This window comes from Lethenteron reissneri, chromosome 35, assembly GCF_015708825.2.
Source record: "Lethenteron reissneri isolate LAM-NWPU_2019-01 chromosome 35, ASM1570882v1, whole genome shotgun sequence".
Classification (NCBI taxonomy): domain Eukaryota; kingdom Metazoa; phylum Chordata; class Hyperoartia; order Petromyzontiformes; family Petromyzontidae; genus Lethenteron; species Lethenteron reissneri.
Genome location: NC_083813.1, coordinates 2,720,181 through 2,745,538, shown reverse-complemented (window position 1 = coordinate 2,745,538; position 25,358 = coordinate 2,720,181). Strand labels below are relative to the sequence as shown.

The 25,358-nt window shown below is 46.8% G+C and overlaps 1 protein-coding gene across 3 annotated transcripts in view; it reads left to right on the top strand.

The window, feature by feature from the left end:
- Positions 1–25,358, top strand: part of LOC133350809 (protein naked cuticle homolog 2-like) — a 105,562-nt gene that overhangs the window by 56,027 nt on the left and 24,177 nt on the right. For 2 of the 3 annotated variants that reach the window (XM_061565562.1, XM_061565560.1), the window contains exon 4: positions 22,631–22,679. In XM_061565562.1, coding sequence (XP_061421546.1) covers positions 22,631–22,679 — 49 coding nt within the window. Of the gene's footprint in view, positions 1–3,239; positions 3,517–22,630; positions 22,680–25,358 lie in introns of those variants that run through there. The other variant, XM_061565561.1, reaches the window with a different exon arrangement.

Below are 25,358 nucleotides of genomic sequence, written 5' to 3'. Positions count from 1 at the left end.
GTTCTGTACAAAGACTACGATGATGTTCCAGTGTCATTTATTACAGTTTCACGTGAAAAATGCCCTTCCCGAAGAAGGGAAAAGCCAGCAACTTGTGGAACAGAGCAGTTATTCAAGACTCTTGTGATTGAAAGACTAAGGGATGCTCGTGGAGCATTTGTAAGTTGAAGTTGATTAAATAATTACATTATTGTCAGACAATGTTTACATCTCGACGGTTTAAAAGTAACCAACAAACAACGTTGTTGTTTGGGACATACCGATGGTAATTAGGTTCCAAGGAAACCACATTTGGTAATGTTTGGCCATTCATAATAGAGGTTTTATTGGGGTTAGATCGCGTAAATATATGTGTCGTTAAACCCGCCGCCACCCGACGGAGCCAATTCGTCACTAGTTCAGCACACCGGTGTGTTGGAGAGTAAACCCACAACATTTACAATTCGAGTACAACGACGTTTCGCCGGTAATTGACGACCAGCCTCATCAGGCGACAGCCAGAGTTGTGGATACATCCTCCTGTTTCGGTCTTAACGAGAGCCAATTCGGTGTTTGGTCATTCATGTAGGATTATAAGTTCGCGCCACTCTCATTGCTAAATGAGCAATGGAGCAGCGCTCATTTCCAGCGGTGGCCTTGAGTCTGTGAGTAAATTCCTTATTTCCATGGCAGGGCAATGTTTCCCATGAGTCGATCACTGTAGACTTCCCCATAAAGGGCGAAACAAATTTTTCCCTGAGCTGGAAGGGATGATACTCGACGTACACCAGTGCAGATGTTGTTGTCACTTAGCGGCAAGGGTCTCTGAACATTCTGGCGATGCCACTTGCACGTCAATGGCGGGGCAGTTCAGCGTTGCAGCTGGAGTGCTGCACTCACACTTCAGAGATTTCAGTATCAAATCCCTGTGGTGGTCAGTAAAATGAATACCACGTTGTGGTATGTATGTTGAACTTCTTTCACACCGTATGTAGCCAACCGTGCTAATCGGAGGTTACATCACATTCGTGCGAATGCGATTGCTCACATTTCTATCGCCTCCATCACGAGGATCCCGTCATTGACTCTGGGGGCCTCCTGAGTAGATGAGCAAACCACCTCGCTACCCAATTCGTACACGGATGAACTTTGACCTCTTGTGGCAGACATCGGAGCTTGTGGGTAAAAAAAAAATCCTTCGCATTATCCTACACATTGACAATCTGATGGAGACATTTTGATTGCATCATTCTCACTCTCACTACATCTCCCTTATTTTAAAGTCTCTTCTTTGTGCTCCAGATCTTCCCTTCGCCCGCCCAGCCAGGCAATCCCGCGCCTCCCGTCGCCGTTTGTAGTTTAATTTAGCCGGGCCCCTTTAGTCAGTCCACAACTGCGTGAGGCCTTTTTTCTCTCCCTCCCCCTCCTCCTCCCTCCTCTTCCTCCTCCCTGTGAAGCATAATAAATAGGGATGAGATTAGATTCCCTGCATCAGATGAATAAGGTGGGGGGTGGGGTGTGTGAGCCACCTCACAGAGCTTTTGGCTGCTGTGGCCACAGCAGCAGCAGCAGCCGGCAAGCCTTTGAAGTGGGATGGGGTGCCTAGCCTCTCTTTGAATGAACACTCTTGCGCTGGGAACTGTAGCAATGGGTAGCACAGATTCACACCCAACACACACACCCCGCTCGGCTTTGTGAGCCTCCTCCTCCGGGGCCGCTGTCATTTTTGCACGCGGAAAGAAGTCCACCACCACCAACCACCACCAACCACCACCACCACTAACCACCACCACCACCAACCACCACCAACCACCACCACCAACCACCACCACCAACCACCACCACCACCAGCAGCCACCACCACCAACCACCAACCACCACCACCACCAACCACCACCACCACCACCAACCACCACCACCAGCAGCCACCACCACCAACCACCACCACCACCAACCACCACCACCAACCACCACCACCACCACCAACAACCACCACCACCACCAACCACCACCACCAACCACCACTACCAACCACCACCACCCACCACCACCACCACCACCAACCACCACCACCACCAACCACCACCACCAACCACCACCACCAACCACCACCAACCACCACCACCACCACCACCAACCACCACCACCACCACCACCACCACCAACCACCAACCACCACCACCAACCACCACCACCAGCAGCCACCACCACCACCTACCACCACCACCAACCACCACCAGCCCAGGGAACGAACAGTTGGCCATAATTTGCCCGGTGGGGGGACCGCTTGCGACGCTGACGGGCAGCTGTGCTCAGACTATTGCCGTACAGTCGGATTAACAAAGTCAAATAACGCTAAAGCCGTATGCTGTTGCTGCATTGTGAACGTGTAATTAGATTACCGTTGCTTACCGTGTGTCGGTTCATTACTTTTTAGGAATGTTTTTATATTATATATTATAGGTGGCGATGATTAGCAAAAACAATTGTGCATGTACGGCCCTCTGCTGGATGAGGCACTATCGAAGCCGTTGTGGCTCAATGGGGCCATTTGACTGTACTTCACCACACCGCTCACTTACGGGTTGGGAAGCATCGATGCACACACAACAAATCTCAAGACGATTGCGGTTCCTGTACCAGCAAAAGGGTCGTCGGTGTGATGGATCGCAGCAGCCTTTGCCTTCAGACGAGGCTACGCGGAGCCTTCTTCAATGTTGTGCTGTTATTCAGTTCGCCCTGTGCCAGTGCGGTGTCAGCACCGCACTGGCACAGGGCGAACTGAATAAATAACAACCTTACGTGAGTAGTTAAGGATGAAGTCCGATCGTGTCAGTCGTAAAATGTATCGAACGCTGCATGGGAAACGTTACTTACGTAAAACGCCCAAGCAATCAGACTGATTGTGAATCAGGATCAGAATATGTATTTATACTGGAGGAATCCGATGAGCTATAAAGCTCTTTTTCACAGATGTCCAGTCGGGACGGGTTAGAACGTAATAGGAGTGTAAAGTAGAATAAAGGTAAACAAATCACCCAAACACACAAATACAACTAAACCATCCCCATCCTACCGGGCAAAGCCCACTGAGGTATTCACTTATTTTTCAAAAGCGACCTGGCCACAAATGACAGCTCAACAAAGTGGCTTCATCATTTGCACGCGCATCATCTCTCTCCGGGGTGAATAAAACGTGTACCGCTTTGTCGGTGAAAGTCAACAATGGGTGTCACGTGTAGACACTGCCCCGCGTCGTGGAAAAGTGGAATATATCCACGCCCGGGTTAAAGGGTGCCAGCGGAGGAGCGTCGCGTCGCGCGTTTGCTCATTTACACAACGGAGACAACGTCGACTTGACCTGGAGCCGCTTTCGTGACGTCGTTTATTAAGGGACCGCCATCTCGGGTTCGCATGCAATTGCGGCTCTTGAAACATGGAGATTTTAGTTTGTTTTTTGTTTTTGCCGAATTCGAAAAACAAAAGTGGCTCTTCTTCTTATATCGGTTGCCGACCCCTGACCTGGACGGAGCGCGGGTGAGCACCACGTCGCTCGCCGACCCACGGACAAGCGCCGCCCGAGGCAGCGGCGGCTGCGGCGAGGCGCGTCTGTCGCCGTGTCCCGCACACGGCAATGCTCGGCGGTGGACTCGTTGTTGGCCTTTTCGTGGCTCGAGCGCTCATTAATGCCGGAGGCTTCGGTTTGCCGCACTTACGCCGGTGCTGCCCTGCGGGATACCATCTGCCCATGTAGCCCCCCCCCCCCCACCGCTCTAATGAGGCCGTGTGGACTTTGGACGAATGGTAAAACGGCAGGCCACCTGCTCAGGTGCCATCTGATAATCGCATTGTTCGTCGGCCTTGTTTTTTGTTTTAAAATTGAATAATAGGGGGCTCTCGGCAGGTAGGAGAGAAGTGGGTTCGGATGGTCGGGTGAGATGAGATGATACTGGAGATGGATATGCTGGGTTCAACGTTGCAGATTATACCACTGATATCCTGCGCCGATATCAAGAAAACGTGTCCCCCAGTTCAAAGAAGCCAGTGGTATACACTCCACATTAGCATGGCAGAGGCCAGTCTATCCAAAAGGGCATCCACGTGTAAGTCTCTGCTCGAGTGATAACATTTAATCGGCAAGGGAGAATCGTGGGCTTAGCTTGTCCATGACTTGGAATTGAAATGACAATCCTCTAACTTTGAGTCCATTGTTCTGAAATATATCTGAAACAGCATGGCCTTGCGAGAGCATCATACAAGTTGTCCATAAAGGCATCATCCCTTAATAAATAATTAAAATGACCCCCCCCCCGTCCTCTCCCCGCCCATCTTGTGTTTATGTAAAGAAAAGAGCAGCCAGTGATTGGCGTCGTGTACGACCCTGTCACTTCGAGCAGCACGTGTATTGTTGGATGTGTACCATGCGTCAGAAAAAGTGAATGAATACAGATGTGTGTGCGTGTATATACACACACAAATACGTATAATCGGACGGAACTTTGAGCTGGGTCGAAACAAAGACAAAGATCCCCCGTCTAGCCTCAACAGAGTTCTGGGGCAAGTGCCGTTAGTGTTTACCTGTGAAGGCCGGCACTGTGGCACACGAAGCGGTGGGTGACCAGCACCACGCCCGGCCGCCTATGTCTCTCCAGTGGCGATGTTTACACACCGCACCAGGTACTCATTTGAGGCTGAGTCGACATAGGGGAAGCCCAGCACCGCTTCAGATAATCGCCGCCGTTATTGCTGGCCGTCGGCGGGAATCGAACTCGGGTCGCCGGGTTCGCAAGCGCTGCAGCGCGCTAACCGCTGCGCCACCGCTCCCCACACAGACACGCATAGGAAGCGTGAATATTTGATCGAACGAGCCTCATTCCCTGTCGACCTGCACGTGGCGGCCGTGACACGTCGGCACGTCGCACACATTGAGGTCTGCGAGAGAGTCCCAGGTGCTCTCCGCCATCTCAGCCGTGATTGTTTTGAAAGCTTCTGGTATCGCGCTGTTGAAGGTCACTCGAGCTTTTCGGTTTCAAAGGGCTGCGAGTCTGTAAGGAATACGTTGCCAGCGTTTCAGCGACGCAGTTTTAAACGGCTGTCTCATTAACATTCTGTGCGAATGAATGATGCGTTTATATTGTGTGTGCGTGCGCGGGCAGCGCTGGTGAGTAATGTATTGTGAAATCAGATTACCAAATGCAGATACAGTAATACCCCCGATTTGCGTTATCCCCCTTTTACGCCATTTCGCAAATTCGCCGTCACTTTGCTATTAACACCGTCACCTGATGTGCGTCGCCTCGACCCCCACGCTCACGTCGCTGACAGCATCGTCGTCCGTCCTTCCTCGTTATCCGTCGCCTCTCAGCCTCTTTGGATTGACATCATTTCGATATTCGTCATCGTCGCACCTTTCAGGAACGCATCCACGCACGTAAACCGGGGTATTACTCGACAAGTGATCCATTTTCACTTAATTTTGTGTGTTTAATCAGAATGCCGTTACTGCTTGTTGTGTTTAGTTCGTTGTCCTTCCCCCGCACATCCGATGAGCACGGTTGGCTACGTACGGTGTGAAAGAAGTTCAACATACGTACTTTCAGTTCTTTACTTTGCATGCTTAAAACATATGATTTTGACTATTTAAAACACTTTCAAAGTGTTAAATAATGGTATCAGCACCACACAGAGTGCAGTTATTTCCAAAAGGGCATTGACGAAATAAGTAGACCCACCCCTCTCAACGACAGTAATTGCTTCCACGAAACTGGCCGTGAAGCGATTTGGTCGTTAGGCGAGTATAGGACATACACATTCAAGGCTTAATTCGTTCTGATAGCATTGGACGTTACCCTTTTTCAAACCAAAAAATACTTACTTTGTAAGATTTAAACAATGGATATTAATGCATAAAGATACTAACGACATTATTAAAAAAACATATTATAAATAGAAACATTGTTAATCGATGCATTAATGCATATTCACTGTACCTACATCTGCCCGTCGTTAACAGAGGAATGGTCGGTAAGCGAACACATTGGGCTCTATGGAGGCCTGTTGTTAAGCGATTAGTCGTTAAGTGATTAGTCGTCCAGAAGGGTTCTACTGTATAGTACATGTTAGTTAGGGGGGAAATACGCAGATAAATGTCTTCAGCTTGCGTTACTTTGAAAATTCCAAAAGGGAGAATTTCGATTCACATGACGCTTGGACCTCGACAGGGCCCTTGAGTTCACGAGTTGGGAACGCCCTAAATACTTTTTTCAGACGCAACGCTCCCGAAAACGTTGCGTACTTGCGTGCCTATATAAATGGCCGTTGTTTTTCAGGCTCCAACAGACGCCCCTTGTCTCTGTCATCGGCACGGCTCGCCGCTCTGATCTCGCTCCTCGGGCGGGAACCCAGAGAGAAGAGAGAGAGAGAAGGAACTCGAAAGTGAGAGCAATCGCAGTGTCAGTGCAATCTGGTTTCCTCTTGAGAGCTGACCCCCAAGAGTCAAAGGCACATGCACCCTGCTGGGAATGAGCCCACTCCGGGCACAAACAGGCCACGCTGTTCCCATAGTTGGACTCAACTAGCTTCGCCCGTGGTGTGTGTGTGTGTGTGCGAGCATGTCTGCATTTGGTGTCTGTGTGTGTGTGCGTTGTGGGGAGCGGTGGCATAGCGGTCAACCCGTTGCGCTACAAACTCGGCGACCCCGAGTTCGATTCCCGCTCACGGCCAATGCCAGTGACGATTGTCTGAACTTGTTCTGGGTCGACTCAGCCTCAAATGAGTACCTGGTGTGGTGTGTAAAAGCATCGCCACTGGGGAGACAAAGGCGGCCGGGCGTGGTGCTGGCCACCCACCCCCTCGTTACGCCGTGCCGGCCTTCATAGGTCCTCGCAAACAGCACTTGCCCCAACAGTCTGTTAATGCTATACGGGGGATCTATGCCTTTGTGCGTGTGGTATCTGTGTGTCTTGTATACCAGGCTGGACTCTTCTCTCAGAACGATATTCTCTGTGCCAGGTCTCTTGGGGTACAAATAAATTAATTACGTTAAAGTTTACCTAACATGGCACAGGGTGGAGCAGTGGCACCATGGTTAGGTCACTGTGCTATGAACTCGGCTACATAATTGCATTGATTCACGGATGAATATTGAGCCGTAGGGTCAAGCTATTTGCATGTAAGCAGGAATGTAAGAATCAATGTTTTTCCATTAATAACTAGTACGTCGCATATGTCGGGATAGAGCGGTGTTCAGTTTGTTGTCCTTCTCCCCGCACCACCGATTATACGTGGATGGCAAAGTACGGTGCAAAAGAAGTTCAACATACAGTACATACGTTGCAGTGGATAGTGCACCGAGTTCGATTCCTGGCCATGGCTACCATCAACATGGAGTGCTCTCTGAATCTGTCTTGGCCACCCTCGCCTCCCCAACCCACACTGACCAATGTGGTTATTTATTATCCACCCCCAGTGACCAACAGAGTGTGGGGATGTCTTCATCCAGCAGTGGAACGACAAAGGGGCTGTAACTTGCCGTTCGTAATTATAACTTGGCACAAGCGCACAGGCGTTATGGAACTGTCACTCCCACTTAGTGATAACCGGCAGCTGTTTTTGCGTGCATTTGCATGGCATGTGTGTGTGTGTGTCTTTTTGTGTGTGCGCTGTACTACGAACCCGGCGACCCGAGTTCAATTCCCGCTCATGGCCACCAACACCAGTGACGATTATCTGAACCGGTCCAGGGCATCCCCTAGGTTCACTCAGCCTCAAATGAGTACCTGGTGCGGCGTGTAAACATCGCCACAAGGGAAACAAAGGCGGCCAAGAGTGGTGTCGGCCACCCAACCCCCTCGTGCGCTGTGCTGGCCTTCATAGGTGCTCGCTAACAGCACTTGCCCCAACAGTGTGTTCTATGCTATACGGGGGATCTTTGTCTTTGTAAATGCATCTGCGTGAGCACGGTATGTGTGTGCTCAAGGTGACAGCTACTTGTGTTGGCCCTGGAGAGACGATGGGCTGAGTTGACCCTGGGCAGGATTCCAACCTATACACCTCCTGATTGTGAGCCGTCTGCCCCTGGCAGCAGTGCCACGCAGCTAAACGGTGGCATGTGTGGGATGCGTGACTCTGACCCAGCATCCCTTGCAGGCAAGGGTTGATGGATCATTGCAGGTTTGTGACGCTCCCAATCCGACTGCGCTACTCGGCGGCCAGAGGATGCCAGCGCCGATGCTGGGTTCTTGAACCCATCTGTGTGGACCTCCGAGCATTGCCCCCTCGTGCAGATGGGTCGTCGTCGTTTTCTTCCCACACGCAAAACGCTCGCTAAAAGTAACTCATCAAACATCCCTTTGCAATATCCGCCTTGAAAGGAAGAGTCTTGAGTGAGGATATCCCGACTGAGTAAACAAACGTCGAATAGAAATGACACGCAAGCGACCGAGTTGCCTTGGCAAGTTCGGCACCGTTTGACGACGATCGAGGTTTATAATGGAGTTCCAGAAGTTGCTTTTGAGCACTGAAGGTGCGTGGGCCCAGCGGTGGCAAGGAGATGTTCACTACCTCACCTGGTGCACGGGAAGTTTGTGGGTTCGATCCCGACCGTGACGCCTGTGTATTTGGCGTTTGCATCTCTCTCTCTCTCTCCCCGTGCTCACGCAGATTTAGAAACGTGCGTTCACAGTATTTGGCTGCTGTAAATGTCCACATGATGAGAGCCACTACGTTGAGCTATCAGTTGTGGTCAGTTCGATTCTGAAAAAGATCTACATAGCTTAAGTGGGCCCGACCTGGTACAAACAAAAATTGTGGTAAAACACAAATTGTCTATGTGGCTGCGTGCGCAGCGATCCGTTTGTGGCAACGCATCGCGAGGCACAACGCGCATTTTGGAGGGTTCCTTCATTTTTTTGGGAACAAGGAGGGCCGGAGGGTTAAGTTGACTCCAGGAGTGGCATCTGTGGGATCTGTAAGCGGGCCCTGGGCAGCTGTCGCTTAGCTGGGGGCAGGGGGGTGGACAGGGAGCGCTTGAGTGTAGGGGGAGGAGAGGGTGGGCTGAGCGAGGAGGGAGGGGAGGTGACCGTTGAAGGGTTTTTATCTATGAGCTGAGACCGAGTGTCTGCAGCTGCCACTGAAACATGCCCTGTCGCTCAGAGCGAGTCGTGAGAGCTGTGACGAGGGGCAGGAGGGCAGCGATGGGGGTGGGGGAGGTTTAGGGTTGGCGATGGGAGGTTCGGGCATTTTGAGTGGGTGACTGTTGAACGGTTTGGAGAGCAGAGGGAAAGTGAGCCCGCGTTAAGCAAACAGGCACGCACAAATACAGGTGCCCGCTACGTGGTTCATCAACACAAAAGACAAAGGTCGGGATGCGCTTTTTTGTTTGTTTGTTGCCAGAGGCGTTGTGCGCAAGCTGGCTTAGAATTAATTGAACCCCCAGGTTGCTGGGATCACCATTAGGCATAGTTAATCGTCAGTGCAGCGCGACACCATACGGCAGAGATTACGATCGTGCACAGCAAGCAGCGGAAAGTACAAAAGATCCCCTTAAGCCGTACAGGCTGGTCAGGCAAGTGGCAGTTGGCAAGCGCCTGTTAAAACTATTTGAAACTATATATTATTTTTAACTGGAAAGGCCCACTGAGCTATACAGCTCTTTTTCACAAGTAACCTGGCCACAATTGATAGCTCAACGAAGTGGCTGATCACGTGGCAATGTATTGCAGCCAAATACTCACGTTGATTCTAAATGGGGAGGGGAAAACCAGAGGACCCGGAGAAAAATGCAAACGACCACAGTGAGTACATGTAAACTCCTACTATACAGGCATCAGGGTCGGGATCGAACCCACGGCCTCCTGTATGCCAGGCGAGGTAGTAAACATCTCACCACCGGCACGGCACACGAGGCAGTGTTGTCGTCAGCAACACGGAGACGAATACCTGTTTGGCACAACAGTTGTCATGATACTCACACAACTGCCATAGGTACTCATTTAAGGCTGAGTGGACCTAATGGAGACCTATGTCAGATAACAATTGCCACTGATGTTCTGCATAGCTGGGTATAAATCCCAGATCATAACAATCCTATCATTGTTCTCTAATTATAATAATAATACGTTCATCTTATACAGCGTCATGCATGCTTATTGCATCCTATAATGCTGCCCAATAATTGCATATAAGGACCAAATCCTATTCACAGCCAATACCAAGCAAATGAAAACCCTACTACTTAACAAAATGCCACCAAAACAAAAATGTGTATAGAATATTCGTCACGCATTGATTCGTCTGGTACAATGGATTCCTACACTCGTGCCGTATGCATCACGGTGCACAGCACCGTTCTTATCCCTTGCTGCACGTTGTGTATGTCCCGGACTGTCCTTGATTTCCGTAAGATGCACCTGAAGCCACGCGGGAATCAGAATCTTTATCTAGACTGCAGAAGGAGGAATCTCGATGATCTATGAAGCTCATTTTTTCACAGATGTCCAACAGCAAGTTACAAAGGAGAGGTGATACTTTGACCACAATGGCAATAAATTATACATTTTTGAACTGAATCGTGACCCAGAATTGTCACAGCTCATTGAAGCATTCCAGACGGCCGCAGAAGCGCATCTGAAAACGCACGACGCGGTGACCGTCTCTGTTCGATGGCCAGCCAAAACTTACTGCTGCGAGGATGACCAGAGTTTGCAGTGATGATGGCTTACACTCCTTGACGAGATCAGCAAGGTATTGTGGGTTCATTTGCGGAAAGCACTTTGTGTGTAATGAGGGCGACCTTATGAAGCAAAAGTCCACCTCGGGGATGCCTCAGCAAAGTTCACATGCAAACTGACATTGGCGTTGCCAAGGCCAAGAATCAAACGAGGGTGGCCAGAAACATAGCACAATTCAGTTGCTACCATTCCCCATGCGTGCACACACGCACACCCAGACATCTACGCCCACGCATGCACACACACACATCCGTGCCTTCCCACACACGCACGAGGGCGAGTTGAATAGCAGCCTCTTGAGAAACGGGAGAGGGGGAGAGATAGCGAAGGGTAGTAGTGGTGGCTGGGAGAGAGCAAGAGACACGTCGAGAGGGAAGGGAGACGTTTGGCTGTTGAAGAGAAAGCTGGACACAGAGAGGAGTGTCTTGTCTTTGTGAGAACTGCGCTGTTGGCCAGGGCCCAGATCCCTAGTCCGGTGGGGGGGGGGGGGGCTTTCCACATGGATGTATGTTGAACCTTTTTAGCACCGTGAGTAGCCAATTAGGAAATACATGTGTAATAGGTGATGTTTGGGGTAATGGCATTTCTCTTCATAGCACAAAACAAATTGAGAGGCCAGACAGAGAGAGAGAGAGAGCAGATGGCGCGGCGTAGTCGTATTGTTGCTGTGGTCTTTCGCTCACCACAGTAATAATCTGGGCGGCCGCTGGATTCGAACCGCGAACTTCTGACTTCGAGCCTGCCACGAAACCACGTGGCCGCGGTGATGTCACCCGAGTTGAAAGCAACAAGGCAGTCGTGCTTCATGATTTTTCTTTTCCGCGTGAATTTTTTTTTAAAGCGGCGATTGAACCCCAACTACCTACGTCTGCGTACGTGGTGCAAAATTGTACAACAATGATTTGCCTTGTGTTCATCAGTGATCCCCGTTACCCCCCCCACCCACCCCCTCCATTATCCTTCATAAAGTACTCCCAAGACTTAAAAGAGAGAGACAGATCGAGTGTGATAAAGAGTTGGAGACAGAACTTCATCATGGGGATGCCTAAGCGAGGGTCAGATGGAAACTGACATCGGCATTGCCAAGGCCGAGAATCAAAGCAGGGTGGCCAGGAACATCGCACAAAGCATTTACTACCATTCCCCATGCACTCACACACACACACACAGCCATTCACGCCCACGCATGCATACGTACACACATCCATGGTCGTTCTAAGCAAGGCCATGTTCTGTTGCTCTTGCAATACCGGGCCAAACAGCAACAACTGCAACATGAAAAAAAATTGTTATTGTTCAAAACATTGCTAAAAATTTTTTTTCTAAAATCTCAGTTTAGAAATGGATTTAAGAAAGACATACGTGCCATAGTAACCTATTGATCTCGAATCTTTTTCACCGTTTCACCCATTATCTTTACCAATATTCCTAGCCAGAGAGGTGCACTTTACCTGACTAGGGTTCGTGTCGAGGGGAAAAGGTAAGGGGATATGAAGGACTCTCTCCCTCCCTCTCTATGGCCTTTGAAGACGAGGCCCATTAATTGTGCTGTGTTGACACCGGTCCTCTAATTTTGTTTCACTGGAAACGTGTGAGAAGAGAGAGAGAGAGCTGGGAAAGTGGAAAATGTGTGTTTGTGATACGGGGTGGAGGGCACCCGGGTGAGTCCTCCCAGTGGCTGCTGTTTGAAGGTTGCGCAGATAAATGGAGGCTATTTTGAGGAGAGGAGGGTGGTTAGGGTGAAGAGGGGAGTTGAGGCTGCAGTGTGTCTGAGGTTTTGTTTTTCAACCTTCCAAAATGTTGCTTGAAGCACGCAAAAAAAAACACGTTCAAACTTGCCATTATAAAAGCTGGGCGATTCTTTGAGACGAATATGATTATTGATGGGATTGTGGCATTGGCAGAAGTTTGCGATTGTTAGAGGGGCAGGCTATGCGTGGCTCGACGTCGCCACGGTGGCTCGGAGATGTTAACTACCTCGCCTGGTGTACAGGAGGTCGTGGGTTCGATCCCGACCCTGATGTCTGTATATTGGAAATTTACATCTTCTTCCCATGGTCGTGTGGATTTTTCTCCGGGTCTTCTGGTTTTTCCCTCCACGTTTAGAAACAGTCGTTTAGAGTATTTGGCTGCTGTACATTTCCATGTGAAAAGCCACTTCGTTGAGCTATTATTTGCGGTACAGTCACTTCTGAAAAATAGCTATATAACTCATTGGGCCTTAACTGGTAAAATAAAAATAGTTAATAGTTCCATGGCAAAATCCCTGTTAGAATCCCATTCAAATTAATCGGATCCCAATAACTAAATCCCGATGGGAATCGCCCACAGTTGAATTACAATTTTTGTAGCAACCTTGCAGGATGGAATGATAGCAATTGAAATTATATCTTCCGTGGTCACTCAGTTCTAATCGTATAGATTCTTATTTATTATTCATCAAATATTTTCAAAAATGTATTCTGGTAAACAAAACCAAATTCAGTGCCTTCATCGTATAATCCAAAAGGTTTCGTTTAATCTGGATGGAGCCCATTGGTGTTTACTATCACAGGGGTAAATCATAATTATATATAATTAAAAATGTGATGACAATCTACACGCATTATTTACAAGTTTGCCGTGAATGATCACTACAGTTTTACACTGTTACGTTACGTGCACTCATTCGATATGTGGGCAAGGACTAAGATCTAATAGATAATCAGATAAATGTTGTCACACTTTCCTTAGTGTTCCCCTTCCACGAGCCTGGGCTTTGATTACTCCCTGCAGAAGTGAGAAGCAAGCAAAGGCATGAATTGAACAGCCACCCCCCACTGCAAACTGCACACAACTCTTTGGCACGTGTCGTGACGGGTGCTGCAAGATCTGACCATGTCTGTCCGGTGCTCGCCGAGCTTCATTGGCTTTTTGTTGCCGAACGAACACAAGCTAAGGTCGCACTCATTACACACAAAGAGCTTGCCACAAATGAACCACAATACTTTGCTGGTCTCATCAAGGAGCATAAACCATCACGCGAACTCTGGATCCTTGCCCCTACTTTTGGCTAACCATCGAACAAAGACGGCCATAGCATCGCGCGCTTTCAGATGTGCTTCTGTGGCCACCTGAAGCACTCTTTCTTCCGAAATTAGGACACCACTGGAGCTATGCACTTTTAAATCATCCCGATTGACAACTCATTTCTTTAGAACTTATTTTTTTCAGTTTAGTTTGTTGTCCTTCCACCGCACCTTCTATGAGCTATGGTTGGCTACGTATGATGCGAAAGAAGTTCAGCGTACAAACATACAAGTGCTTTGACCACGAGTTAGTAATGTAGTGGCCCCCAATGCCACATAAAGCATTTAACAGCTATGCAGCCCAGCCATTGCCTCACTAGTTTGCTATGCAACGGGTTAGTTGGTTGCGTGACATTGAGCGCAAAGTTAAGTCAATGTTTCTCGTTGCGGTGAAGCAGCTGCTGTAAAAAAAGAATTCGAGCTGATCCATCTGCAATTGATTTTTGCTTAAACACCAAACGGTGTCGATACGTACGAAAGCAAATACTGCGGAGGCAAAAAAACCAACGCTGAATAAACTAAAATAAACTGAAAACGTTATCCTGGTCCCGATTTAATTTAAACACCAAAAACGGTCAATTTCAAACGGTGAATAGCATTTTTTATATGCAGGAAGACATTTCATAAAGTCGACGTTCTCAGATCAGAATGCGATGCTCATGCATGTTGGGAGTTCTGAGCTCGTGGTGAAAATTCCACGTTTTTATGGCAACGACAGTCTATCCATCAGATAAGAGTTGAAATACACAACCATCTGATTATAACAGACGCATAGACATTGATTCATAAAAAAAACTGCATCAGAACAAATATATTCTTAGATGTTGGGTAACTGCAATTTCTGTCATTGCTGAAAAGTATGGAGATTGTGCCTCTGATAATTCTACTTCATGGAGCAGGGGAGGGATGGAAAGATCGCTTTTTGTTCATTTATTTTTGTGGAATCTTGCCCAAGCAGATTTTTTTCCTCTTAAACTGGTTTATCAAGGTACAAAGCCTTCGCTTTGATATTTCTCTTTTTTAAGGAGAGAGAGAGGGGGGGGGACTGCCCAAGTTCACAAAATTTTGTATAAATAATTTAATTTACAATTATAATTATAGGTGGTTAATTTAAATTAACGTTTAACATGTGTTTAACTGCGTCTTTCCCTCTTCAGATATATTACAGTTGTCGAGGTGGTGTGCGTATACCAGTGGAGAGGCATTCAGCAAGCCAACCATGTGCTTGGGTGCGTCACCTAACCTCAAACGCCGTATGTTTGGCAAGCTGCATAAGCCAACTACAACACATTGGTGCGAAATAATTAACGTAATAGGCTATTATAATTACAATTATTTTAAAGACGTGATTAAACCGATGGGCTTTTATTATTTAAAAAAATATATGATTTGAGTTTGAGCTGATATTTCGTTTACCCGTATATAAGGTGTCCAAAAATGTATTTATACCAAAAAGAAAATGTAATTGTTTTATTGTTATTAGAGATAGTGACGTAAATAAAATATTTCTACGTGTAATAGACATACGTTTTTGTTTTGGTATTGATTATATATTCTCGAATTGTTAATAAACTTCTATATGTCGTCCATCATTCACTATCATTAATCTGATTCGGCGTTCAAACTCGGAGAAGTCTGTTCCAACACAGCTGCAGGGATGGATGATGACGCAGCATCAACAATGGTTTGCGAGTGTAGACTTCAAGGTAATGGTGTTAAGTCGGGTGAATGGGCGGACTTGTCATAATATCAGAAAATTTGATCTCTCCTGAAACAGAAAGAAAGTATCAATCAGTATTCATAACAATCTGAAACTGATAAGTGTAATGCATATATTCGTATTCATTATCAGACACCCTGCATTTTTTTTCACGAATTTAGAGACCCCCTTCAGCCACTCGGGGGGGACCTAAAACCCTTGTCTAGTTTAGTCAAGCACCACCACCACTGAATGACCCCTTGCTCAATCTCCATCGATGGATTTGTGGGGATTCCACTTTGCTCCGGCCAGAAGACAAAAACTAATCATTCTGTTCGACTTCCCACAAAGTGGTATACATTGTTACGGAGCCCGCAGAGACGATGGCCTGAGTGAGCGCACAACAAATATTGCATTATGTACAGCAACATGTGTAACGCATGGTTGTACATCTGAACTTGTACAAATTTTTTTCAACGATTGGCTACGTACGGCTGCGAAAGAAGTTCAACATACGAACATACATACACAATATTCGGGGTTTGTGTTGGCAAGCGGCAATAAAAAATACTTTACGCTTTATAGACATACGTAATACTTCCTACATAAGTGCTGCACTTGCTTAGAAGTCTCCTAAGCATGAGGGGCAATGAATGTGAGTAGTTTACATGCTCCATATGGCTTTATATTTCTGTATTAGATCATAGTACGCTGCTAACCATTGCATCATCGCTCATAATGGCAATAGAGAAACCTATATTTGTAAGGTCTATTCACTAGTGGCGATGATGATATTATTATTAATATTGGGCTCAATATTACTAGCAGTGTTGCAATGGTTAGCAGACTGCTACGATCCCATCAACTCGTGTTTGACATTTTGCTCCGCTCTGGTATGTGAACTTGGCTTCGTCTTCTCTGAGGTCACTTCAGCTCCCCCCCCCCGCTCCCTACAAAAACAAACCCTTGCGATGCATCTGCATGGACACAGGGGACACAACGGTGGCTGGGCAGCCACTGTGTTCTTCTGGCCTTCGTAGCTGTTCCCCAACGAGCACTTGTCTCCATTGTCTATTTACAATACGGGCCACAGCGTAGGTCATTGCCATATATACAATTCGCTATGTATATAACAAAAACACGAGCAGACGATATGTCTCCTGCCCATATCCGTCTCTCCACATATAAAAAAAATAGATAATAATTACACAACCCATCGGCCGCACTGCCTTCTGGGTGTGCAAGCGAGGACCCTCTTTACGCTACGAGGTGCCGGTTGGACGTAAACATTCTATAGCCACATCATTGTTTTGATTTACGTTTATATATGTGAAACAACATGATCGTTTTTATTGTCCGCAGTGTAATCCATCACACGTTCCTTGAGCCGCTCATTTTAATTCGACCCCTCCCCCCCCACCTTTGTGCACGCAGGCACTTAGCCTCGTCAAGCGTACAACTGCAGAGGACGTCGAAAGCGCAACGGGCTACTCCGAACGCTCGCGTCGGCGCGGCACTAAAAAAAAAACACCAGTAACAGTTTCGGGGGCAGCAGTTGGGGGCACGTATATTTGCTCGAAACGCCACTCTTCACCGGAAGCAGAAAAGAAAGATCGTCAGGCGATAGGGTTCGTCGTACTTCATCGGCTTGTTTAAAGTGCACGTCATGTCACCGATATTGTTGCGCGCAGCGTCTGGCTTCTGCCCGAGGGCTTTTTTTTCGTGCGAAATGCGGTGCAAACATAAACGCGCGTGCGGTGAGGCCATCAGTCAGGCGGCGGTCGTCCGCATCGTCCCCCTGGCCTCAGGGGTTCAGAGCTGCGTTTCCCCATCGTATAAAGCCATGCACGTGGCCGGAACATCATCGGTCTAATTACGTGGTGTACGTTCGTCTGCAGTGTGCTAATCTGTTTCGGTAGACCGGCCACTGATTCTCTCTCTCTCTGACTGTTACATGCAATGCTTTAAAGTTTATGACACTGTAGTTAAAACGTTTAAATGTTTTTGATATGTAGTAGTATCCCTTATTTAACAAGATGGAATATAGTGCCGTTGAGACACTTAAAACAATGCCTCTTCAAGGGCAACCTGGGTGACATCAAATTATTTTCAATACCGCACACAAGAGCAACGTGTGTGCTGAATGCATTACACTGCAAACCCCGTTACCTCAATTCAATTCCTGGCCACAGATAGATTCTGAACGAGACCGATTCAATTCCTGGCACAGCTACATTCTGAACAGGGCCGATTGTCCCCAGCCCAGCCATGCTGTCACCAGTCCGCGCTGAACAGCGTGGTGAAGTATTGTCAAACAAATCTCCATGGGGAGGCCGTAATTCGGAAGCGGATTGACAAAGGGCCCTATTTGTAGGTTGCAATTGTAGTTATTCAGTTTTGTTGTCAGGGTCGTGTCACAAGACCAACGCAGAAGATCCAAGGTTTTGATCTTTCACAAAGCTCATGGTCCATCCTAAACCGCAACTAGCACAAACCATGACAGATTCGGATATCTGATGCACAAATAGAAAAATAAACACTCTCCAGTGTGCGACTATGGTCATCCAGAACAAACCGTACAACGTATAACGATGCAATGCCCAAGCCACAAATCTGAAGGAGACATCACGGCGATACACTCCGCTGCTCCTGGCGCTGTTATCCGGCTTGACCGCCTGAATGTGAGATTGTAGTTGCTGCTCTGCATCTACATCAGCCGTACGGAAGAAACGAGAGCAAACACCATCTGGAACTCCATCTGTTGGCGGAGTTTGATGTTGCCAGGGAATGTCCTCCGGTGGATGACACCACAGACATGCGTGCGTTTGGAGTCGTTCAAGAGTCTTGGCGCCACAACTCAATGGTGCTCATTCGTTCCCTGTGAAGAGCGGCACGCCACTCTATCAGTCATGTGTCTACCGTTATCGTTCTTCAGGCCACATTTGTAAACACGTGAAGAATAACATTTGGACATTTCTAAAAACCTAATTTGTGTTTAAAACTCACGATAATATTTCATCGTTGTTGATTGCAGCTGTTGTTATTGTCACTGCTGTGTTCGTATCCAGCCAGTCGGCACTGTGGTTAGGACGCCCGTCTTGCAAGTGAACTGTTGCAAATTAAAATCCGCTTATCCGTGAGGGGTTCGTACAATGAGTTAGTTGGTGGATATCAGCATTGGTTTTCCACGGATAGACGGGCACGTGCCAAAGTAATGGGGAATTGCCATTTCTAGCTCGGGCCCAGAAACATTTCGTCGAACACAATCCCCACAGTCATGTGGGCAGCGAGAAAAAATTTGAGACTTGCGCAGAAACGGGTTCTACACAACACGTGACCCCTGTAGAACGTAAACATGTTTCCCTTCCACTGTCACTCATTAAATACAATCCCCGTTCTCTTGATCCCATCCAGCAGCGGCAGTGTCTCATGTCATAGCCACGAGGAACCTGCATTGAATAAAGTTCAAAACAGCCCCCAATGCTTTGGCGATGACGACTTGCAGTAATGCGGACAAGTGCTTGGTGTTGACCTAATTAAACCAGTGTGTTTCATGGTCTCTTGAGCGTGCATGCTTCAGCGCATGCATGTGTACGCGTCTGTTGTTTTGTGGGGAGCAGTAGTGCGGTGGTTTAGTGCAGCTGCACTACGAACACAGCCACCCGAGTTCGATGCCCACTCACGGCTATTATCCAGTCAGTGGTGATTATCGGAATCGGTCATGGGCATCTCCTTGATCGGCTCAGCCTTAAATGAGTACCCGCTGTGGTGTGTGTGAACATCAGCAATGGGAAGATAAATCTGACCAGGCAGGCTTCATAGATGCTCATTCATATCAGTCTGTCGAGGCTATATGGGGGAACTTTGTCTTTGTTGTAATCTACTACGTATAGAGCTATTAAAAATGTTTGCAGAACACTCAAAATACCCGCACGTATATTTTGGCAATGCTCAAACTTTAACCTATTAAATATGTTTTTGATTGTTTGTAAAGGTGTCATAACGAATGTGGTATGTATGTTGAACTTCATTATGCCAATCGACACCCTGGCCGCGCTCACTAACGAGACGTTCCTTCTCCCGTGGTTTTTCCAGGTGAAATATTCGAGTAACCAAAAATTACAAAAATAATTGATTTTGAACATCCATCCAGCGAGGTTGACACGGGGTGCCAGCATTGTCCCGGCAACGTGAAGGTCACGAGTGAGTTCCAGTCCCTCTCTGTGAATTGATTTTGCGCATCACCCTTTGCTGGGTCGTTAAATTGTGCACCGCTTTGTTGTAAGTCAACAAAGTGTCTATGCTACGGAACAGACCCAGTACCCGCCGCACAAATGTCTGATGTCTAGCAGTTGCCTAAGACAAGCCATTGGAGAGATGAGAGCCAGCCAAAGCTTGTTCAAACGTTTACATACTTGGATTTGTTTTCTCCGTCTTCCTTTTAGTCATACACACAAGTTTACAAAACAGAGCAGATGGCCGCCTAGCTGGTCGCGGTGTACGTGTGCGAGCCACACGGAATGTCTCGCTTTGGGCTAATTGGTGCGATTGACCTCCAGCCGAGCGTCTAATGATGGGAATGACGCCTCTCACCCAGAGCGTATATATTTTTGGGAATTCTCAAAGCTGCTACGTTTCAGATCAAGCTGTCACGGTTATTTATTTGTTAGTACTCACATTCAAGTTCTGTACTGTATAACATCTGTACCATCACGGGATACCCATGAAATGGAGCTGAGCAGCTGACTGCGCCCTTCCTGCTGAAATAAATCAAATCTAAGAAACAAATAAATACACATTAACTATTTCATCGGCACTTTTATTCTAGATTTTTTTGTGGATAGAGCACTCATCCAAACGTGGTGCATTCTCCGTCAGAATGTTGTGCATTCGAATCCTAATTGAGAGTCGAGTCAACCCAATTTCCAACTCAGGCGGAAGGTTGGGGGGCGGTTGATAGAACGAGTACCACATTGTATGAAGTCAAGCGAAGGAAGCCCTATGGAGAGACTGGTCACCGCTGTAGAAATACGTAATTTCCAGCACTGGCTCAGAATCGCCAACGTATATGAGTGGCTGTTCCGCGTTTGTTTTTGAGCGTAAAAAAACACACACAAAATTGGGGTTTTTCATGGAAGGCTGCCCGCATTTACGATCTCAGGGAATTGGAATTGGCTTGGGTAGCGTTGAGGGGGGCGCATTACGATGCCCTTGAGGCGCTTTATGCCACCTCTAATGTGATTTCGTCTTGTTTCGTGTGGCCTATTTCTCCACAAAATGCCTTTATTAAACGTCCTGGGATTTCAAACAAAAATCGTTTGTGGTTGGGTTGAGGGGAGCGAAGAAAAAAAAACACTTTGACTCAACAACTTCCAAATATGTTCATATTTATTGCGGTAACTGTCACGATTTGAAATATGCTTTTTGCAGAACTGTTTCCATTTTAACAATGAAGGCATACCACATGGGACTTGTTGTTGGTATGCGTAAACAATTGAACTTCAAATCCTTCTGAGTAGAAATGTGTGCGCGTGCGTTTGTGTGGTCGACTCAGCCTCAAATGAGTACAGTACCTGGCGCCATGTGTAGACATCGCCACTAGGGAGAAAAAGGCGGCCCGGCATGGCACTGGCCACTCACCCCCGAGTGTGCCTTGTTCACCTTCATAGGTGCTCGCTAACAACACTTGCCCCAACATTCTGTTAAGGCTATACGGAGGATAATTCGTTTCTTTGTATGGAGCGAGGCATGAAGTGGTGGCGCAGTGGTTAATGCATTGCTTTTACGAACCCTGCGACTTTACTGTTTCGATTCCCAGCCACGGCTAACATCAGTGGTGAGTGCGATCTGAGCCAGTCTTGCCGCTCTCCCTCTTGGTTAACGCAGCCTTACATGCTTCTTCTTGGTTCTTTCGGTAAAGTCACGTAGAAGGGAAGTAATAAAATAATAAAAATTAAACATATAATAAAAATTAAACATATTTTTATTATTTTATTACTTCCCTTCTACGTGACTTTACCGAAAGAACCAAGAAGATGAATCCCTGCAGTCACGAAAGCTTTAAATCGAAAAGCCTTACATGCGTTCCCGGTGCAGTGTATGAACATGAGCACTGGGGCATGATGGTGATCACACACAGCCCTCACGTTGTCCTGAATTAACAAAACGTATATCAACGCATCCACTTGTGATTGTTAAAGGGCTAGTTTGCGTCTCCATGCGTGCGAATGGGAATCTGTGGGCCTGTCAGTAATCTTCCGTCGTCAGTGTTTTCAAGGACAGTTGTATAAATGTGCTGTGTACTTAAATCGAGGGCCAATCCCCAACCGTTAGACCACGATGTTGCTGGACTGTGCTGTTACAAGGCGGTGCTCTTGATGAACACGTGGAAGAGGTGTGTGTCACTATGATCGGCAATCACATTGAGAAACGGCGAAGTGAACGATGGTCGGACGTTATCTGAAAGCTGAACGTTCGGGGATGGAACAATTCACCAACTCCCCCCCCTACCCATCACCCTCCATGGCCCAGTTGTACACAACATTCGGTATTCCCTTGTTATTCGCGAGGGATACGTTCCGGAGATGCTCCTGAATAGCAAATTTCACAGATAGTGATATTGGCCTACAAAAAAGCATATCTTGTAAAATAATTACCTAAAATGAATATGTAAATAAGTAATTAAAGGCATGCGAATTATCACAATAAAATGTATTATAATAAACATAAAGCAAATCAAATTTAATATTAAAGTATTAAATAATAGTTTATCAATGAGATTACTATGAATTATAATGACGATGCTGCGCAGTAGAAGGATGCAGTGACGATGACCTCATCACTTGATCCGATCACTTTCTCGCATCACATTCCCTCTCACCACTTTATCTCTCTGGATGCAGTCGTGTAGAGTTCCAGGTGCGATTCTCGGAGAGCCAAAATCGCGGATTGCAAGTTGGTGAATAACGAGGGAATACACCACTGCACTTGCGTTGAGAAACATTGATTCTTACCCACGTCATTTGATACGTGTAATTGTGAACGCGAGACGCGGTATTGATGTTTCGAAACAGCCCTCTACCCCGAATGCACGAGTTGGACAATATTTTATTGCACACGTTTAATCACACGTTATCTGTCATTTGTGCGTTTAGGATGGAGTGAAGGATGGATATCGCTACTTGGACGAGGAATGCTCCGAAGGTGAGAGACAATTGTCATCAGAAACGTCACATGGTGCTATTTTTTTTCATATCGTGGCTGGGTGGCTCAGTATGGCTCTTTACCTTGTCAGAGCATGCAATTGCGATGACAGGCGCTGAGATCTTTGATTCTAAACCAGGTTCTCAAGTGCTAGCGAGCGCTTAGCATGGTCACCAAATACTGCATTTAAAAATAATATAGTTTTTACATTTGGTTTTTCAATTTAGAAAATAAAAAATAATGTATATGTTTAATTGTCACGCGTTGAATATGCTTTCACATAACTCTGAGATCTGGCTCTGCTCTTAAGCAGTTTATGTATGTATGTATGTTGAACTTCTTTCGTGCTGTACGTAACCAGCCATGCTAATTGGAGATACGGGGGAATGACAAAAAAGAAGCAAAAAAAGCAGCTGTAAAGAAATGAGTTTTCAATCCGGATGATTTAAAATGCATCGCTCCCAGCGGCTTCGTAATATCGGAAGGAAGAGCGTTCCAGACGGCCACAGAAGTGCTACTGAAAGCGCGCGATGCAGTGACCACCATCTTTGTTCGATGGTTTGCAAAAAGCCGCTGCAAGAATGGTCGGAGTTTTTGTGATGGTTCATGCTGCTTTCATGACAACAACAACAATGTCCATGCGATGATCTCTATTCTGCACCTCCGTCTTCTCAATGTAACATTTTGACGGATTCGTTAAATATGCGCGCGTTATAAATTGTGTTTATTATTACTTTCGGGGCATATAGAACATGTCCACGTTAACGTGGATAAAGAAATCTAACATATTCTCTGGATTAAAACACGCCTTTTTCCCGCCTGTATTTTAAAGCAAAAGCGAGCTTGCATCCTGTAAACCAGTTACATAGGGAAGCCTTCATCAAGCAGTAGATTAACACATGCTTGTGAATTATTATTCATATTATTAAGTTGCATTTTGATTTTTAAATGCGTACCTGTTGTGAGTGGTCTGGTCAACTTCAGTACTGGGGAGACAAGGGCAGGCTCTGTCACGTTGCCAGCCAAGTTACAGGCCTCCGTAATGGTTCTAGCCCAGCTCTGGACTCCCTTCCCCCTCCTGGCTCCTACCCCTCCCCGACCACCTTTGTCTTCCCAATGCAACGAAGCCTCATTACTTTTCAGCTCCCCCCCAACTACGATTAGGACTATCCCAACCCCTCCTTATGAATCCCCCTTGTTCTACCGGCATCAAAACTACACCACCTGCTTACAATAACCCACTTCTTAATTTCAAATCATTACCATCATGTGCACAATTGTGTAATTGCTGTAAAGCGCCTTAGCAAAGATGCTAGATAAATCTTGATAAGTTAAGAAGATAAGTGCCAGGTGGGAGTGGAATCTATATTTCAACAAAAATGTACTTATTTATCCAGGAGAGCCCCATTGAGTCTCGATACCGATGATAATACTGGACATCTGTGAAAATTAGCATTATAGCTCATGGGATTCCTCCAGTAGAAATACATATTCTGATTCTGAGTCGCAGCACATTCAATTAAACGGGACTGTGGTTATGTGACGACAAGAGTGTGGCTGCCCTGATGAGTTGTTATAGACTGGCCCTGCCATAGGAATGTAGATTTTCCACCAGTAGCTTCGCACACATCAACTGAAACCAAGATTCTGTAATAGATGTTGAAATAGGGGACCCTTGTCTGGGCGTTGTTTGTGCCCAGTCTGCTCAGAATACATTAGCGATATGCAACAAAATAACTAAGCAGACATAAATACCTACTTCCAAGTATTTTCCTTTTCACATAAATAAGCGCATGGCTTTCTGGGGAGTGGATCTTTTCAGCAGCAGTCGGTTAAATACAAGCAGAAACTCGAGACCAGTTTTGACATTCAGTGACTCGTCAGCAGAGTCAGGATTCCTTGAACCGATTCTGTGCATTTATCGTGAACGTCAGAATCTGTTTCAATTGGGCTCGATGCAGGAATCACTGGCCGTGGAGACAGGGATCTGGTCCCCTTGATTGATTTGCGTCTCACCTAACCCTTGACCCTTTGTGTGATTCCAGACTGCCCGACTTCTCCTCCTCATTTTCCTCTCCTGCTATCGTCTCCTTTCTGTTCCCTCTGCTGCCACCACCACGCCACTCCTTTTTATTTTCCAAGATTACAGCTGGGGCATGCAGTGAATTATGTTTATTATATTTTCCAATGTCCATACGGCCTGCATACTCTTTGGTTCTTTCGGTAAAGTCACGTAGGTAGAAAAATAAAACAAAACATAATATCACGATGTTTCGATCGCAACACAAGTGGTCGTCCTCAGGCGGAAAAAAATATCCAGCAGTGGAACTGCTGAACCAGCGAGAGAGCTGTTACAACAAGAGGTTATATATGTGGCGATGGGCAAGCAAGCGGCGTCTGAGCTGGAAAGGAATTTCATCCCCGGACGCAAGCACATCAGTTGTGTTAATGGGAGAGATTAGGGAAAGAGAGATTAGGGAGAGAGATATGAAATGAGCTTCCGTTGCCACATAAGAGTATCATCCCCGCATATGTGCACAACAGCAGTGTTAATTGGAGATTAGCACTATGTTGATGGGAGAGATTAGGCAGGGAGATTAGGGGGATTAGTAAGTTAATGTCATGTCTATGTGTAACACAAGCTGCGGCGCTGCCAACTGCACTGTGAGGCAAGCGCGT